This window comes from Selaginella moellendorffii, unplaced genomic scaffold (assembly GCF_000143415.4).
Source record: "Selaginella moellendorffii unplaced genomic scaffold, v1.0 SELMOscaffold_48, whole genome shotgun sequence".
Classification (NCBI taxonomy): domain Eukaryota; kingdom Viridiplantae; phylum Streptophyta; class Lycopodiopsida; order Selaginellales; family Selaginellaceae; genus Selaginella; species Selaginella moellendorffii.
Genome location: NW_003314309.1, coordinates 787318 through 803784, shown reverse-complemented (window position 1 = coordinate 803784; position 16467 = coordinate 787318). Strand labels below are relative to the sequence as shown.

The 16467-nt window shown below is 45.6% G+C and overlaps 5 protein-coding genes across 10 annotated transcripts; 3 read left to right on the top strand and 2 right to left on the bottom strand.

Moving 5' to 3' along the window:
- Positions 1–6814: 6814 nt before the first annotated feature.
- Positions 6815–8704, top strand: LOC9647584. Of its 4 annotated transcripts, XR_002993730.1 has the most exons (5): positions 6815–7497; positions 7822–8238; positions 8319–8360; positions 8446–8535; positions 8634–8704. XR_002993730.1 is itself a non-coding variant. In XM_024686364.1 (3 exons), exons 1-2 carry the CDS (start codon positions 6958–6960, stop codon positions 8191–8193), a joined length of 912 nt encoding a protein of 303 aa, XP_024542132.1. In that variant the 5' UTR covers positions 6815–6957; the 3' UTR covers positions 8194–8238; positions 8319–8393. The 4 variants fall into 4 exon arrangements, 2 of the variants coding, with proteins under 2 accessions (XP_024542132.1, XP_024542131.1); XR_002993729.1 differs by having other exon boundaries at positions 7822–8360; XM_024686364.1 differs by lacking the exons at positions 8446–8535; positions 8634–8704 and having other exon boundaries at positions 8319–8393.
- Positions 8705–8816: 112 nt separating this feature from the next.
- Positions 8817–9863, top strand: LOC112350354 (E3 ubiquitin-protein ligase RING1-like). The gene has a single exon (XM_024686365.1). The coding sequence runs from the start codon at positions 8837–8839 to the stop codon at positions 9623–9625; it is 789 nt and encodes a 262-aa protein (XP_024542133.1). The 5' UTR covers positions 8817–8836; the 3' UTR covers positions 9626–9863.
- Positions 9864–10053: 190 nt separating this feature from the next.
- Positions 10054–11425, bottom strand: LOC9647398. Of its 3 annotated transcripts, none has more exons than XM_024686361.1 (4): positions 10540–11425; positions 10415–10484; positions 10253–10363; positions 10054–10158 (listed from the first exon to the last, which is right to left on the bottom strand). In XM_024686361.1, exons 1-4 carry the CDS (start codon positions 11280–11282, stop codon positions 10081–10083), a joined length of 1002 nt encoding a protein of 333 aa, XP_024542129.1. In that variant the 5' UTR covers positions 11283–11425; the 3' UTR covers positions 10054–10080. The 3 variants fall into 3 exon arrangements, with proteins under 3 accessions (XP_024542129.1, XP_024542130.1, XP_002981315.1); XM_024686362.1 differs by having other exon boundaries at positions 10283–10363; XM_002981269.2 differs by having other exon boundaries at positions 10062–10198.
- An 862-nt stretch (positions 11426–12287) lies between these two features.
- On the bottom strand, positions 12288–14092 carry LOC9647583 (glycosyltransferase-like KOBITO 1). The gene has a single exon (XM_002981268.2). The coding sequence runs from the start codon at positions 13937–13939 to the stop codon at positions 12389–12391; it is 1551 nt and encodes a 516-aa protein (XP_002981314.2). The 5' UTR covers positions 13940–14092; the 3' UTR covers positions 12288–12388.
- Positions 14093–14100: 8 nt separating this feature from the next.
- Positions 14101–15665, top strand: LOC9647397 (F-box only protein 6). The gene has a single exon (XM_002981379.2). It carries the CDS (start codon positions 14400–14402, stop codon positions 15663–15665), a length of 1266 nt encoding a protein of 421 aa, XP_002981425.2. The 5' UTR covers positions 14101–14399.
- Positions 15666–16467: the final 802 nt, after the last annotated feature.

The window sequence follows — 16467 nt, the reverse complement described above, 5'->3', positions numbered from 1 at the left end:
ATAATTACATTATATTGAATATATATAAGCCAAACCCGATGATGGTTTAGGCATTCCTAAATACACCACCTCCAATTCCAACACCTAGGTTGTTGCACGTCTTTAGCCTTCTATTGTGTTACAAGTGATTGTAGTTCCTTTGCTAATTTAGGCAAATCTCACCGGTTGTTTTGCAAGTCATAACACTTCCTCCACCAATTGAGGACATTAAGTAAGTCAATTACATATTCAACAAAATGCAACAGAAAGGATACTTTTGCCCTTAGACATCTAGATCTTCCTCCATTGTGAAGTAATCATCATACTCCTTATTAACTAGAATACTTTTAAGTGCATTGCTAGTCAAAGTGGTGGAAAAGGGCAATCCAAAAGAGGTCTTTAGAGTGGTGTGTGATTGTTGTAGCACCATTTCTAAAGCCATAATTGTGCTTCATACTTAGAGTAGAGGCCCCTCCATTTGGCAGTTCTAGATGAAGTGTGAAGATAGGTATAATATTATTCTAATAGTGAAAAATTCTAATTCTCTTTCCTCTCCACATAGTATAAAGAGGATACTTTTGCCCCATCCTTGCCAAAACCAAATCCTAGACCCAAATTTTTTTAATGGACAACAATTATATCTATATGAAGAATATTGTGATAGATATAATATGAACTCAGGAATGATCCATGGAATGGCCATTTGTGTGGCAAATATGACTATGGGTATGGAAAATAACTTATTGGCTAGTTCATTCTTTTAGACATTCTTTTTTTACTGTCACAACGGCAAAAGATCGATATTGTTGGTTCCTTTTTCAATCCCCCTTATTTAAGTGTTAGTAAATTGAGTTTAGCATCTATATTTAACCACTTATATATAACCATTTATCTAAAGTAAAAACTCCTATGTGTTTCTTATTGAGCATACTCAGTCTGGCTTTTAGTTTTCTTTTGCTCTATCTTGCATTAGTTTGACAAAAACCCCTATGATATTAAATTTAATCCTTAATATTTGCTAAGGGATAGCTTACTGTGTCCACTAAGACACTCTCGCTATCATTCCCTAATGTGTTAGTTTCATTTGGCTATTTATGGAAAGTGTTTAGATTTGTTAGTTTAGCATATCTATGAAATGTAGAGATTGTCCTGAATACAATGATGTTGTTCTCACATCTAAATATGTAATTTAGCATCATTCTTTATTTAATAAGTTTTCATGATTATCCCAAAAACTAACTTCTGGGATTGTGGTGAAAGCCTAAAGCATGAGTTCCTCTAGAAGGGGGGGGGGCGCTGGCTATAGGGGATTCTAAATGTATATTAGGGATAGTAAGTAAGTTAGGCATAATCAACCAATTTAAAGTGTATTCTAGTTAAGCATAAGCTTCATACCATACTAGCTGGAGGATCCATATCCTCGCATTAGGCCATGAAATAACACAAAACTTTATTTAGTTCCATTTTACATATTGGTCCTAGTACTAGGATGCTAGAAGCTTTAGGACTACTTTAATGTTTTTTTGTACTCTTACCCCTTCACTCCTTGGATTGTACACTTGGGAGTCACTCTGTACTTCTATCCTTTCACTCTTTGGGTTATACGCTTGAGAGTCACTTCGTGCTCTTGTCCCTTCACTCATTAGGCTATATACTCGGGAGTTGTTCTATGCTCTAGTTTTTTATACTCCTTAGTTACATAATTGGGAGTTTAGCTCCATCTCTTTGTTTAATCGCTAAAGGCCTTGAACTTGGGTTCCACTCTGCTACTCTTGACCCACATATCCAAGGGTTAAAGTTCCACTCCTTGGTTACCATCGTAGGGTAAAGGGTGAAAATTACATGTCCTACAATTTGATTTTTGAGCATATTCTTACTAAGGGCTTGGTGAAATATACTAGGGCATCTGATACTTAGACTAATGGAAATTTGCAACATAGATAGAGTGAATACATATGTGCAAGGTGGTTCATATGAATGAATGAACACCTTTTATAAATAGTATAATGGAGGAAAATTCATAAGCTTTTCCTCTTGTTTCCAAGGGGTGGAAAACTTATTCCCACAACTTACATTTATATAACCAATGATGCTTGGTAGCAATCTACACTCCATGCTTAAAGGCCATAATACAAGCCCTCCAAGCAGCATGGAAGTAGGCTCTAAGAGGCTTCTTGAGTTTCTTTCAACAAGTAGTGGTAACAATTGGTGAATAGAGACCCCATAGTTGGTAGAAGAAGATTACAAGAAGTCATGTCTCGACGAGGCATTGCATTGAACACTTTCTTCGCTTCGTCTAGTTGACCAGCTTGGACATATCTTGACCTAGTTTTCTCAATGATGGCTTTTGATCAAACTATATCATAAGTCTTTCTTGGCATTCTCATGTTTTATATATTTGCATCGAGCATCCACGTTAATTGCCCTTATACAGTTATAATACTACATTTCATTTGCAATGAGTGCCTCACAAAGAAAGATATCCTTGAGGCCTAATGGATGATTTTTGAGAGGGACCTGTAGCTCTATGTGCCACATAGTTGGACTTCTTGCATAATAGGAGTGATGTTGAGCATCAGTAGGACAACCTGAAGTATCCAAAGGAAAGTGACACTTTATGCACATACAAGGATATTCTTGAGATGATTGAACTGGTCACATACTACCAAGACACTCTAGAGCAAACTATTCAAAGTAATGTTTATGAGGTGTTATTCATGGAATTGCAGTCCATTGCCACAACTTTATGTAAAGGCTTTAGCATGTTATGTGTCCAATATTACAGAATAGATGGAGAGTATGTAGTAGCTTGTAGTTCTTGATAAAATTTTAAATAATTTTCTACAGTAGGATTTTGGGCAAATTCACAATCACATATTGGCTTATAGCTTATGACTTGCAATGGCAATAATCTTCATTTTTGTGTACAAATGGATAGTTTTTTCAATTAACACAATAATAACCAAGGAGCTCTAGAAGCTCCACCATTTCACCACAAGCTCTTGCTTCTTAGCACTAAGTCACTTTAGAGCACTTCCAATTTTCTTTTATGGTGTGCATGGAGCTATAGTTGCCCAAGGTGTCTACATATAATATGGTGATTAAATTTGACAAGAGGTATAAAGCTAGTTGGACTACAAGCTTTAGTACATAATGAAACACAATGATAATCATTGAGTGGTAAATAAGGTTGTGATTTTACATATAATTTTCAATGGACTTAGGTGGCAAAGAATGGTAGGTCATGAAAATAATTCTAAATAGTTTTGAATGGATTTCAGTGGTAAATATGAATTTATATACAAGCTTTTTATGAATACAATAACTTTTGGATTATTATATAGCTTCAAGCAAGAACAAACAAGTTTGTCTATGCTTTGTCAAGGCTTTGGTAAATGGACTAATTGCCTCTTGAGTACTCTTTAAGTAGAATAGTAACACAATATATTTAAGACAACTCTGTCATGATTGCATGATACATCAGTTTTTTTTTATCAAATTCTAAATGTGATATATGTTAAGCACTAAAGATAATAAGATAAAAAAGAGCAAGTGATCACCTCTTTAGCCAATTGGCATAAGGTGTAAGGTATAAAATTCTAATAGCATATATGTTCTGTAGGTTGTATCTTGTAGTTTCAACAATGGCTGGAAACAAACACTAGTTGGCAATCACACTTATTGCACTCTATGCAAGATGAAAACCTTGAAAAGTTATGTGGAGTGGGGTTGTGATAAAGTTTGTGTATTATTTCTACAATGTCTTTGTTGGTGAGTAGTGCCGTTGCACTGCAACATAAACTCAATTTTAAAAACTATTGAATATATGTTTATATACCTCTTCTTGCATTCCTTCAGTTAAAATATTCATGCTAGAACATTTATACTAAAACATATATATTTTTTAGTGATGATCTGCACAATATATATATTTCAGGCCTTTATATGCTCTTCCAAGTCATTGCAAAAAGCTTATAAAAATAACCTTGTTCAATCTATACACTTGCCACTCATTGCATATATTGATGAGTTAATATGGTATTGAAATACCATATGACTTTGTACCATATCCTCTAAAAGTGCTTAATTCTTTAGTAAAAGAGAATTATACTACAATGTATTACAAAAAACACTTAGTTATGGATGGATGACCCATATATAACTTTTTTTTTCCCTTTTATACATTGATTATATCAAGTCTTGATTTTGCTGAACTTTCCCACCCAATTGCCATGCATTTGCTTGGTTTAGTTGTATTTTAAAACTATTAAGCAGCATTACTTATATATTATTAGCCTTTTTTCGTTTATTAACACAAGCATACTTATTATATAATGGGTTCCTAAAAGGGCTTGTAATATCATATACATAAAAAGAGTAAGTTTATATATATACTTTTGTTAATAATTTCATGTAAATATAGACCCCAAGGCTATTAAGCCATCCAAAATCAAAATGTAAGCAACCAAAAGAAATGATTCGAGAAAGGATTTGTAAAGGTTTTAATATAGAAGGAAATGGTCTATGAGCAAAAGTGCAATTGATTAAGGGTTTTAGGATAATTGAGGTTAAACATCCTTGGGTTTAAGTAATACTAGGTTAGATGACCTCTCAAGAAATTCAAATGCAAAATCTTACACAAAACTAAGTTGTTAAACAATAATTAGAAAGACATAAACACTTACTATTAGTATTAATACACCATAATGCCATGGGGTTTTCGATATTATCAATTTGAGACACCATGGAATCAATCTCTTAGGTAAATATGAGTTAATTTAACAGTTATTTTTCTATAGCCAACCCAAAATCCTACTTTCTACAACTCCCTAAAAGTATATATAGGACTCTACATTATAATATTCTCACATTATAATAAAATTTTCTGGAAATTATTTCCATCTTCTTCAATCCACATCAATTACTATTAGTATCAATGCACCATAATGCAATGGGTTTTTTATATTATCAATTTGAGACACCTTGGGATAACTCTCTTAGTTAGATATAAGTTAACATAACAATTATTCTTCTATAGCTAAGACTTTGTATTATGATGTTCTTATGTTGCAATAAAATTTACTTCAATCCACACCAATTTTAATGGTGAAATTGCCTATCTTTTATCTCTTAGCACATTTTCATTCTCATGTGTGGCTATGTACACTCTTATCTTGTAATAGTCTTTTTTCTGGAGTCTCACCAATTGTAAACCCTAACTAAATACTAAAAGCTTGACATGTTAAATGGCAATAGTGATGTGGCAGATATGGTTAGTGTTTTGTAGTTTTAATAATTGATGCCTATCCTATGGTCATCAAACTAAAGTACAAGAAGTGGAGTAATGTATATAGTGGTTGCTAAAGTGGATGTTAAAGTGAAGTGATATCAAGTGGATTAATAGAGTGGCTATAAAATGTTTATGTTGTGAATTAATGGAGTGAATTTAGAGTGGAAATGAATTTTATTATTGTAACTCCCATTTGTCTTGTATTTCATTTTAACTATGATTTGTGGTTAGGGCTTTCTCATCAAGCAATTGCCCATTTTCTAGTTTGATAATATTCACAGAAAAAAAAATATATAACTGACAACAAAAGGCTTGCATATATAAAGTAGAGTAAAAGATAGTTTGGTGAAAATTTATGCTAGTATAAAAACTTAGAGATGATATTCTACTCTTCACAAATAATAGTCATCTCTAAAAATCTAGTGTTCTATTTAGTATATAGAAGACAAACTGAATAACTCTTACTATAATTAAAAAATTAAAAATAATTATTTCATCTGAAATAAAAACTTTAAGTATGAGAAATATAGTATGTTTATTAGCTTTTTTTAAATTAAAAAGCATAAGTGATTGATTTAAATTTTATTTTATACTTGTAGATAGCACTTATATTTTATGGTAAACTAATTAAAATATTTTAAGTTAATTTTTCTTTCCTCCTCCTTTATTAGTTTGCACAAAAATATATTAAATAAAAGCTTATATTCTACCAACAATTTACATTCAAACACTATGGGAGAATTGGATTTGTAATACCAAAGGAGTTATAATAGGATTATTGAAATAAATAAGTCTTTTGTGTTTGATTGAGAAGATTATGACAAAATTTTATCAATAATACTTACTTCATTCAGAGGCTGGAAAGTTAGTTGGGCTATTGCTAATTTGTTGACAAAATCAATTCACTAAACACTCTCATCTGCAATGGGGATATGGCACTACTCATCTTAGAAGAGTTCACAAAGCTCGACAGAGATTTAGACAAAAGTTGCAAAAAGAAAGCCACAATGGAATAACCTAAAAATCAAAGTGGTAACATGGGATTTACAAAATAGTAACTTTAGTATAAAGGTGATATTTCATTCAAAAAAGAGGGGGAATGCATATAAATGGTTGGCACAACTCTCTACTGGAACAATGTGTTATATACTTTTGGTTTGAAATTGTTGACATTTTTCGACTAGTTTGCTCCTCAAGTTGTAATCTAGAGCTGTTCGTTCAAGTAATCTACCTGCTGGCAAAAAGCTTTGATCAGACCACGAGATTGGGGCTCAATCCATCAAGAACTCCTTAGTGGGAACAGATTGAATGAATGAAATAGACAAATCTAATCCATGGACTTGCTCGCGAATTTTATTGGGAGTTCCTTTCCCAGAACAGAGGAGGGGATTCGTGTGACGAGGTCATGGACTTTAAGCTGTTTTCGTTGCTTTAATTAAAAAATATTCTAAAATATGCTCTTAAAATTTGACGGGTGTGACGTTCAGGACACACGTCATGACGTGCTCCGTGCGGTTCCTTCCATTTCTCCCCTCTCGACACCAAAATCCTCGCGCGCCAAGAACCCTAAAATATATTCGGGGGGGCAGCGAGGGATTCTCCACCACTGGAATGCGGCAGTCTCCAATCGATCTTTGTGGAATTCCCCCGTGCTCAGCTCCGCCGCCGTGGAGCGCAAGATCTAGATCATGCTTCGCCGCTGCATCGCGTGCTTCTCTAGGGCCGGAGCTTCCTGCGACAGATCCCCAAAGGTAGACAGCAATCCCGACGCCAAGGAAATCGAGGAGCTAGATGAGGAGGAGCCGCAGCAGCTGGATCCGGAGAGCAAGAAATCCTCTGCGCCGCGTGGCCCCAAGGTAGGGGGAGGATCCTCCCAGAGCGCCGTGCTGGTGGAACTCTTCACATCCCAGGGCTGTAGTTCGTGTCCTCCGGCAGATCTCTTGATCTCGCAGCTTGGGCAAGCCAAATCCTCGGATGTGGCGCTGGAGGTGCCCATCGTTGTCCTTGGCTTTCACGTCGAGTACTGGGACTTTATGGGATGGAAGGATCCATTCGCTAACAGCACTTGGACGCTACGGCAGAGGAATTATGGGCAGGCTCTCCAGCAGGACAGCATTTACACTCCAGAGGTGGTTGTCCAAGGGCGATCCCACTGCATTGCTTCCAGCTTGGAGCCCATTCTAGCGCTCATCCATCAAGCTCCCAGATTTGCTGCGCCAGACATCACTGTAAGTTTCTCTCTTCCTCGTCTTTTTTTTTTTGGTCCTTTTCGTGCTTTTCGTGTTTGTCGTCCATGTGATCTTGCTCGATCCACGAGAATTTGCTGCTTTCTCTCCTGGTTTCATTGCGTGTTTTCTTGTGACTTCGTCGTGTTCTGTGAAGGTCTGTGAGGATGTGACTTTCATTGCCAGGAATTTCTCCCGCTGGTCCTGTCTTTGGTTGAACCAAACAGATTCTTGTCGTCTAGATCCGAGAATTTCTCCCGCATGATTCAAACTTCCAGCAAGTTTTAGTTTTTTCTCGCTTATAGTTTCAAGAACTTCCTCTTGCAGATCTCCTTCAAGCTCGAAACCGAGCCAGAGCGCGTCTTAGACACGACAATGGAAGCCATCATCAAGTTCAAGGTTGACAAGTTCACGCTAGACATAATGGTGGCGCTCTACGAGAATGGCCTGGTGACCAACTGCCAAAAGGGCGAGAACAAGGGCCGGATCCTCACAAACGACTTCGTGGTGAGAAGCATTGCCAAAGCAGCGACTCTACACGACTGGCCCGCCCGGAAGACTGTCCGGGAACACTTCAAGCTTCCGCTCTGGGACACTTTCAACCGGACCAAGTGTGGAGCAGTGGTTTTCCTCCAGAATCCATCGACCATGGAGGTATACGGAGCCCAGATGGTGCCACTGCCGGAAGATCTTCCCTGACGCTGGATGGGAGCTTCTCAAAAACACCGGCGTCTCTTCCCAGAAGTAAGCTCTCGCGAGTTTTCAGAGGAGACTTTTTTTTTTTTTTTTTCCTTCTGGAGCTCACGGGCACTTACAAGTTGCAGAGATTGATCACTGTTTTGGTCAGTGTTTTCGTGTACAACATTGTACGTATAGATAAGTTCTTGATTTTTCCTTGATTTTTCTCCTCTCTTGTAGCTAGGATTGATTTTGCTAATCCGATTACGCTAGCTCTGACTCATCAATGGGACCGACAATGGCGATGCCAGGCGAGCTTTTATCTTTTTCTTCTTTCGTCTCCCTCGCTACAGGAACTTCGAGGTGCGCATTCGTCCTCTCTCGTGCTTGATAATTTTCTCCTTCCTTTTGGTGGGTTGTTCTTATTATAACTTTTTCTTTGTTTGACGAGTGCCTTCTAGGCAGACACGCCATACGCGTCCCCCACGGCTAGAGCTATGCTCAAACCGACACGCCCAGGGTATCTCCTATTTCTCAGGTAACAACGTTTCGATCCAGTGCTGGATTATTTACTCCAAGTTGCTGCTCCAAATTCTCTCTTACATTCAGGTACTCCAAGCTCTAGAAGAATTCTCACAAGAGCAGTGCTAGAAAGCAAGCTTCCATGGACGAATCTCGCTCCTTCTGGTGTCACAAATGCGAGCACATCGTCTTCGTCCAGTCCCCAAGCACTGCTCTAGCTTGCCCCTGCTGCGGCGATGGCTTCCTCGAGCAAGCTCCAGCTCCAAGATGGTCTCCAGAGGCAAATCCTCCACACCTCCTCGATATCTTTGACGCAGTAGCATCGGCCATGAGGAGGAACTCGCCGCGGCCGCGCCCCTTCCATCCCTTCCAGCACTTCATGGTGGAAGATCTCGAGATAGACGACTCGCCATTCTTCCCATCTCGCGGGGGCGGCGGCGGCGGCGGTGGCGGCGGTGGCGGTGGTGGCGGCATGGTGGTCTTCCGCGGGGGGGATATGCCACCACGGTGGTACTTCCACGGCGGCGATCCTTCCCCTGGGTTTGGACCCGACGGCATGGGACTCGAGCGGCTGATACAGCAGCTCATGGAGCTCGACGCTGGCGGCGGCGGAGCTCCTCCGGCAAGCAGGCAGCAGATCGACTCGATGCCGACCATCACGATCTCCAAAGATCATCTTCGCAACGACGAGTTCTCGAGCTGCGCGGTTTGCAAGGATGACTACGCTGTGGGAAACAAAGTTAGACAGATGCCTTGCAAGCACGTCTATCACCAGGACTGTATACTTCCCTGGCTGGCTCTCCATGGGACGTGCCCGGTTTGCCGGTATGACGTTGGGAGGAATCCGGTCCCCTCGGCAGCGCCATCGCCATCGTCGTCGTCTTCAAGAGGTTCTTCCAGAGTTTTTCCTTGGCCGTTTAGAAGACGATGAAGAAAGCTTTGCCGTTTAGAAGGCGATGAGGCTTCTGAGGAGATGGAGAGAAAGTCCTGCTTCACAACAAGTTAGACGTGAGGACAAGCTTAGATGCTTACTGGTAAAATTCGCTGTCTTTGCTTAGTTTCTTCGATGTCCAAGTTTTCTGTGCTGTGGAAAGGCTTAAACCACGAAGAAATCTGTAAATACCGTATGCTGAAGCAAAACTTTTCAATGTAAGAACCCCTCTACTTGATAATGTACCGAATAGAAATCCACTGTAGCTTTTGTAACAGTCAGTGCTGGCGAGAAAGAGCATCAAGCACCGAAACGGTACACAAAAAAGCAAAAGCATGCTCTGGCACTCCGCGAAAAGCAGTACTGCCATAGAATTTTGGCAGCAGGCCTGATACGAGTGCAGGAACCTGAGCTAAGAAGCAACGTCAAGAAATAATCTGCAGTGTCCTTTTCAATTACAAACAGAAGAAAGGGGATGAATAAGAAACCTGGCCGAACAGACCGTAGCAAGTTGCAAATTTATGCAACAGTATCTAAGAATACACCCTCGTCAAAGTCCGCATAGTTTTTAATCTAGAAAAGCAAAAGAAAACGTTTGAGAAGACGATAAGGAAAGCCACTACGCACCTCACAAACCGGGATAAAATGCAGCCTCACGTCCGTAAATTTTGTGCCGTAGAAACCCCGTTCCCCGGTCGTGCACTTCCCAGCAAGCTTCACCATAACGGACCTCACTCCCTGCTCCCAAGTAAAAATGAATTTGGGAGAACCAAATGCTAAAGTTCTAACCTTGTTGTAGTCCTTGATAATGAACTTGGCTTGTTGCCACTCATCCTTCGCATTTAAAATCCCAGAGTCCCTGAAACCAGCAAGGAAAAAGTCAGATAAAACTCGCAAACAAAACATCTACATACCAGACACTCTTGCAGTTCTTGAGATCATCCCTGAGCAGCAAGTTGATCCTGAAAAGCCCCGGCGATCCTCTCCGCGCCGCAAACCAGGCAGTGAGAACAAACGGCGGGCTCTGATCGAGGAACTTGTTGGAAAAAGTCTGGAAGCCAATGTAGTGCTGGAGTCGTCCCCAATCATGCGAAGTAGCGATCACACTCTCGAGTGGAACCGACGGGCAAGGAGAGCAGTCCACTGGAGGATTCTCTCGTACCACGCCATCGCCACCACCTCGATGGAACTGCGACCCAGCCTCCACCCCCCAGTGAGAGTAGCTATGGTAGTTCTCTTCTACGTCGTCGAGAACCGCGATCCTATCCAGTATGACCCTGTGCTTAGGCTCCCAAGGCCCGGGAGCTTTGCTCTTGGCTTGATCCACCTCTAGCTGCTCGATGGGTCTGAAACAGGGGCTTCCAACGAGATTGGGACCAAAGACCGCGATGAAAAGTGCTCTCCAGCCGCCACTCAGCTTGATCTCGTCAGCTGAGCGAAGCCCGGTGTTCTGGCAGTAGTAAGACCAGAGAGAGGGATCCAGTGACACATCTCGCCAGGAGCGGCAGACGAAGGAGCACACCCTGGCGACCAATCGAGGCGGCAAGAGCATGAAAATGCGGCAGAGGACCACATCTGGCAGGCGCTCGCAGGGGCACTGGTCGGCCTCTAGCAAGGGCTCACACCAGGAATCGGTCGCCTTGCGAAGCCGCGCCATCGCAGAGATCTAGATCCCGATGAAGCCTAGCAGATCTACGCGGCGATTGAGAGGCCGCGAGAGGAGCCACACACACCTTTTCTTGATGGCGACTTGGATCTCTTGGCGCGCAAGTGCTCTCCGCGCTCCAAAATCCCTGGAAAACCCTAGCCCCCCAAAAAATGGGAGGGAAAAAATTGGCTTTTAAACCAGGCCTGGTCAGCCCTAATCGCATAATGAGTGGGATTCCAAATTCAAAATCCCGCCAATCTTGGCCGTCCATCGCCGCCATCGATCGCGAAAATTTTGAACTCTTGGCGCTATGTTTTGCCAGATTTATTTCGCGAGGGGGGCACATTTCGAAGGCCCGCGTTTGTGGATCGATCGCGCGCGCGCGCCAGATCTTGGTTTAGGGATTTTCAGGCTCGATCGCTCGAGGAATCCGCAATGGCCATGGCAATGCTGCCCTCCTCTTCCGGATCGATCCCTGGCGGCGATGGTGAGCTCGGCGAGGGCGAGGTCTTCCACACGGACGATGGCGGCCAGGGTGAGAACGCGGCGGAGGCAGCGGCGTCCTCCAATGCCGGCGTAAGAACCGCGGGCGCGGCGATGGCGCATTGGTGGCAAGAATCGGCAGATCCGATCCCTCGATTCCCTCTCCAAGACATCACTTCTTTCTTCCAGCCGCCGCCAGGGATTCTCTCCAGGAGCCTCTCGCTCCCACTCTCGCCGCCAGCGTCGCCGCTCTCTTCTTGCTCTTCCCACCCTCCGCCCATCTCCAGGAGCAGCAGCTTCGAGCTCAGATCCACAGACGATCGAAAGGCCGCTCTCTTGCTCCGGGGGTTTCGATAGATCCATAGTAACACTCCAGGTTTCTTGCAAGAAAGAAACCCATTCCATCGTTCTTTCATTCCTTCAATTCTTTCGAGCAGCCCATCTCGAGCTATGGTTGTAAAGCAAAAAAAAAAACAATCAAAGTACAAACTTCATTGATCGACGATCACTTGTAAGAATCGAGAGATCTGGAAAAAAAAGTAGCAGCGTGTTCTTCTTTGTTCATCTCTAGTAAAATTCACAAGCACAAGTAAGTGTTTGCGAGTGTGAGTAAACTTATCGATCGATCGAACTTAAAGTACCGGAGGTGGCAATGGTGGCACTGCTGCGAATGGATCATCCTCCACCACCATCGCCGAAGAACTCAAGCTCGATAAATCCATGAGCCTCCTCGACGAGGAGGCCAAGCGATGATCATCTTTGCTGTCTTTTGATCCCAGCTCCGAGGAGGAAGAGTTCCTGGTGGAAACCGCCGAGAGGAACTTATCCCTCGTCTTCAATCTCTCGAGCTGTTCTTGTCCCGCCGCTAGAGCGTTGTTGAGCACCCCCGACTGCCGCAGCCCCTGGACGATGAGCTGCGGAGCGTAGATCCGAGTGAGCAGTCCCTTCCGGAGGAGCTTGAGATTGAGCTCCCGGTCCGTCCACACGACGTGCTCGCGGTACCACCGCAGCATCTCCTCCCGCGTCGCCGTGGACGCGATGATGAACGCTGCTCGATCGAACTCGAGCATGAAGCAGCGCTTCACGTCGTCCTTGGTGGGCTTGCACCCGCATCGATCGCGCCGGGAGGTGAGGTCCGAGAACTTGGAGTACGTGTAGTGAAGAACAGCCGCCTCCTCGAACTTGAGCTCCTTCGGCGCCTTGAGATAGTTGTGCCACCGGTGAGCTCCGTTTGGACGAAGATGGTCTTGGATCCTGGCCGCGGCCTTGCCGTTTCCATACGTGAGGAAGTAGTTTGGATTCCCCCGCGTCGCTTCTCGGTAGAGCCCGAAGTACGTCTCCTTGGTGACGTGATCGTAGTTCTTCTTGAACATGGTCACCTCGCTGAAAGGATCCACCACGTCGTCTCGCTCGATGGCGCTCTCGTAGTTCGGGAAGATCACCATGTCCACCTCCGGAGCAACGTCGCCCAGGAGCTTCCGGAGGGAGTACTCGGGCGATCCTGCCGGGTAGAGGAGCTCGTCCGTGTCGAGATGGATGATCCAGTCCATCTCGGCCTCGCGGGCCATGACGATCGCCATCTCCATGTTGAGAGACTGCCGGACGAAGAGCTCGTAGTTGCAAGGTCGGAAGAAAAAGCTCGAGAGCCAAGTCTCGTTCCAGATCCTACTCCTGGCCTGCTGTTCTTCCAGCTCCTTGGTTCTATACACCACCCTCACGCCAGGGATGCTCTCCAGGACCGCGGTAACGTTTTGAGTCGCAGCCTTCCCCTCCACGAAGAGGAGAAAATTCGTGACACCGATCACCCTGTGATAGTAGAGCCATGGAAGGATCTGTTCTAAACCCCCGGCCGTGCTGGTTGTCACGCAAATCTTTGGCTTTCCATTCTCTGGGATCGCGTACTTCCACCCCGGATGATGGATGAAAGCGCTGAGCCCTCGCTGCTGCCCACCACAGTCGACGCCACTAGTGCTCCCAATCGGGGAGCTCCCTGGAAACCCTGGAAATCTGGAGCGATCGACGCCCAGGCGCATCGGATCCGTGACCTCGCCCCGCCATTGCAGTACGAACGCGAAGGCAGCCAATCCCAGGGGCATCAGCGTGAGGAGGATGAGAATCCGCGGCGTCGAGAATGCGGAGGAGCTGGAGGAGACTTGTGATCCCTGGAGCCTGGATCCCGCCATACCTTGCTTCTCGCCCCGCGCCTCCTCAGCCGCGGATCATCCAGACCTAGATCCACCGGGACATCCGCTCTCCTCGACCTAAAATCTTTGCCAAGAACACGACAGCGACAGCGCCGAGGATCCCACCCGACCCATAAACCCTAAATTTTCGAAGGCGTGTAGAGCATGAAATAGGAAAAGAATATTGTACAAATAGAAAAGCAGCAAATAAAAGATATCGACGCTAACGTGGCATATCGTTGGTTTCACTCGGACACGTGTCAGTTCGTTAAAAAGCCCTAGTCCACGGACAGAGAAACCCCTTCATTCCGCCATAGCTGGTCGTTCCTCTCTCGATCGAGCAATTTGGGGATTTGGAAGCCCAGCCGCGATTGAGCGATCGACTGGATCGGATGGATCAAAAAGTGGAGAGATGGAGATGGAAGTGACGGCGATCGACGCGCTTTTGATGAAGGGATGAATGGGCGCAAGCGCCTCTCTGAAAAAACCCATGGCCACTGGAAAGGAGGAGGACGAGGGGGAAGAAGAGGAGGAAGAGGAGGAGGATCAAGAAGAAGAAGACCCTGGGCAGGGAAGCTATGGCACCCGGCAGCGGCGGCGATCCTACTGCACCGCCCAGCACCAGCGGCGCCACCAAATGGATCAAACACCCATGGATTCCCTGCTGTGGAGCACACTCCCAGAGCATCTCCTGGAGAGGGTCTTGCTTCGGCTACCCCTGCCGAGCCTCCTCAAATTCCGGACCGTATGCCGGGCCTGGAGATCCCTTCTTTGCTCCGACGGATTCCTGGAATCTTACAGCTCCATCTCGCCGCAGGGCCCCTGGTTCTTCATGTTCACAAACCATGACTACAAGGACGGCTCCACATTCAACCCGATATCCAACACGTGGCACCACATCCCACTGCCCAGTTTTCCGGTGAACGAGCGCTACATCCCGGTGGCCGCCGCCGGCGGCCTCATTTGCTTCTGCGCCTCCACCGACGGCCAGAAAAACTTCGCGGTGTGCAACCTCATCACCGCCACCTGGCGCAAGCTCCCGCCAATGAACAACAACCCGACCTATCTAGAGACGGTCGGCATGGTGGTGGACAAGGGGACCGGCCTCTACAAAGTCGTGGTGGCGGGGAACCACGAGATCTCAGTGGACGACATCACCACCGAGGTCTACGAGTCCGGGCTCGACACGTGGCGGATGACGAGCAGCATGCCGCGCGGTGCGGACCCGCTGCTCGGTACCATCACTTGCAACGGCGTTCTCTACTCGTGGTGCTGCGACCCCGACGGGCTTGTCGCCTACGACACGTACAAGGACACGTGGAGCCTCATCCAGACGCCCACGCCGGATTCCCTGGTGAGCAACACGATCCTGGAATCCCGGGGCAGGATCATGATGGTGGGCGGGCTCCAGGAGGGGAATATTACCAGCGCGATATGCGTGTGGCTGCTCAACGTGGAGAGGATGGAGTGGGTGGAGGTGGACAAGATGCCGGAATCTTTGTGCCAGGAGTTTTTGGGAGATCGTACGTATTTTATGTGCGTAGGGACCAACGATGTGGTGCTGCTCTACATTGGTGGCGGGCTGAGGGATATGCCGATGCTCCTGTACGACCTAGCCGAGCGGCAGTGGAGTAGGGTTCCGGACTGTACGTTACCGGACGAGCGGCTCATCGATGGGCTCATCGATGGGATATCCTTTGAGCCCAGGCTCGACATCCTTGTCTAAGTAGCTTTAGAGAATGGAAACTTATCTAGGCCGTCGGAATTGGCGGGAGCTCTTTGAATTCATGCCGTTAGATTGGGGATTTAGGGTTCTTGGTCGAAGGGTTAGGTCTCTCGGGAGCTCGATCATGGAAGCGCCGAGTGGGAGATGGAGTGATGGACGATCAAGCGCCGACGATCGGCGCCAAGAGAGCAGTAGCGTTCGACATCGAGCAGAATTTACAGGTAGGCGGATCCGATGCCGCCAGTCGGGGGCAAGATCTAGGACCGAGCAGCAGTGCCGGCGCCGATGCTGGCGTCCCGGATCAAGATCTGTGGGACGAAGACGACTACTATGATCCTTACCATGGGCTGGGCCTCAGCGACCGCCCCGATCTTCCGGTCCTCCTCGTCTTCAACCTCATGGAGTTTCGCAGATTCAAGAAATTCTCATCAACCACGCGCACCAGATTGTTCTACGCGGTAGCCATCGTTGGAGGGAGCCTTCTCGCAGCTAGCCTTGTTCTCTGCCTCGTCCTCCTGGGAGTCCATCTCCATGAGCGCCCAGTGCTCCCGATCGTCCATGTCAAGTCCGTCTCCATGGGAATCTCGCGGCTCTCCGAGGTGAAGCCCGAGGTGATCCGGCGCCAGCAAGAGGAAGGTAAAGGGAACTACTACGCTTTCAAGCTAAACTACATCTGTGAGGTCCAGATGATCGTCACCAATCCAAACCAGCACCTCGACATCCACCATAGCTCCATCGAGCTCACCACCTTCTACCACGGCTTGGCTCTCGCCGTCGATCGCATTGACAACATCAGCCATCC

Coding starts and splice junctions, on each gene's coding strand:
- LOC9647584 (XM_024686363.1), top strand. CDS start 6,958: ATGCTTCGCCGCTGCATCGCGTGCTTCTCTAGGGCCGGAGCTTCCTGC. Junction 7,498..7,821: donor TTGCTGCGCCAGACATCACT/GTAAGTTTCTCT, acceptor TTCCTCTTGCAG/ATCTCCTTCAAGCTCGAAAC.
- LOC112350354 (XM_024686365.1), top strand. CDS start 8,837: ATGGACGAATCTCGCTCCTTCTGGTGTCACAAATGCGAGCACATCGTC.
- LOC9647398 (XM_024686361.1), bottom strand. CDS start 11,282: ATGGCGCGGCTTCGCAAGGCGACCGATTCCTGGTGTGAGCCCTTGCTA. Junction 10,364..10,414: donor TTATCAAGGACTACAACAAG/GTTAGAACTTTA, acceptor ACTTGGGAGCAG/GGAGTGAGGTCCGTTATGGT. Junction 10,159..10,252: donor ATTTTATCCCGGTTTGTGAG/GTGCGTAGTGGC, acceptor GTGTATTCTTAG/ATACTGTTGCATAAATTTGC.
- LOC9647583 (XM_002981268.2), bottom strand. CDS start 13,939: ATGGCGGGATCCAGGCTCCAGGGATCACAAGTCTCCTCCAGCTCCTCC.
- LOC9647397 (XM_002981379.2), top strand. CDS start 14,400: ATGGGCGCAAGCGCCTCTCTGAAAAAACCCATGGCCACTGGAAAGGAG.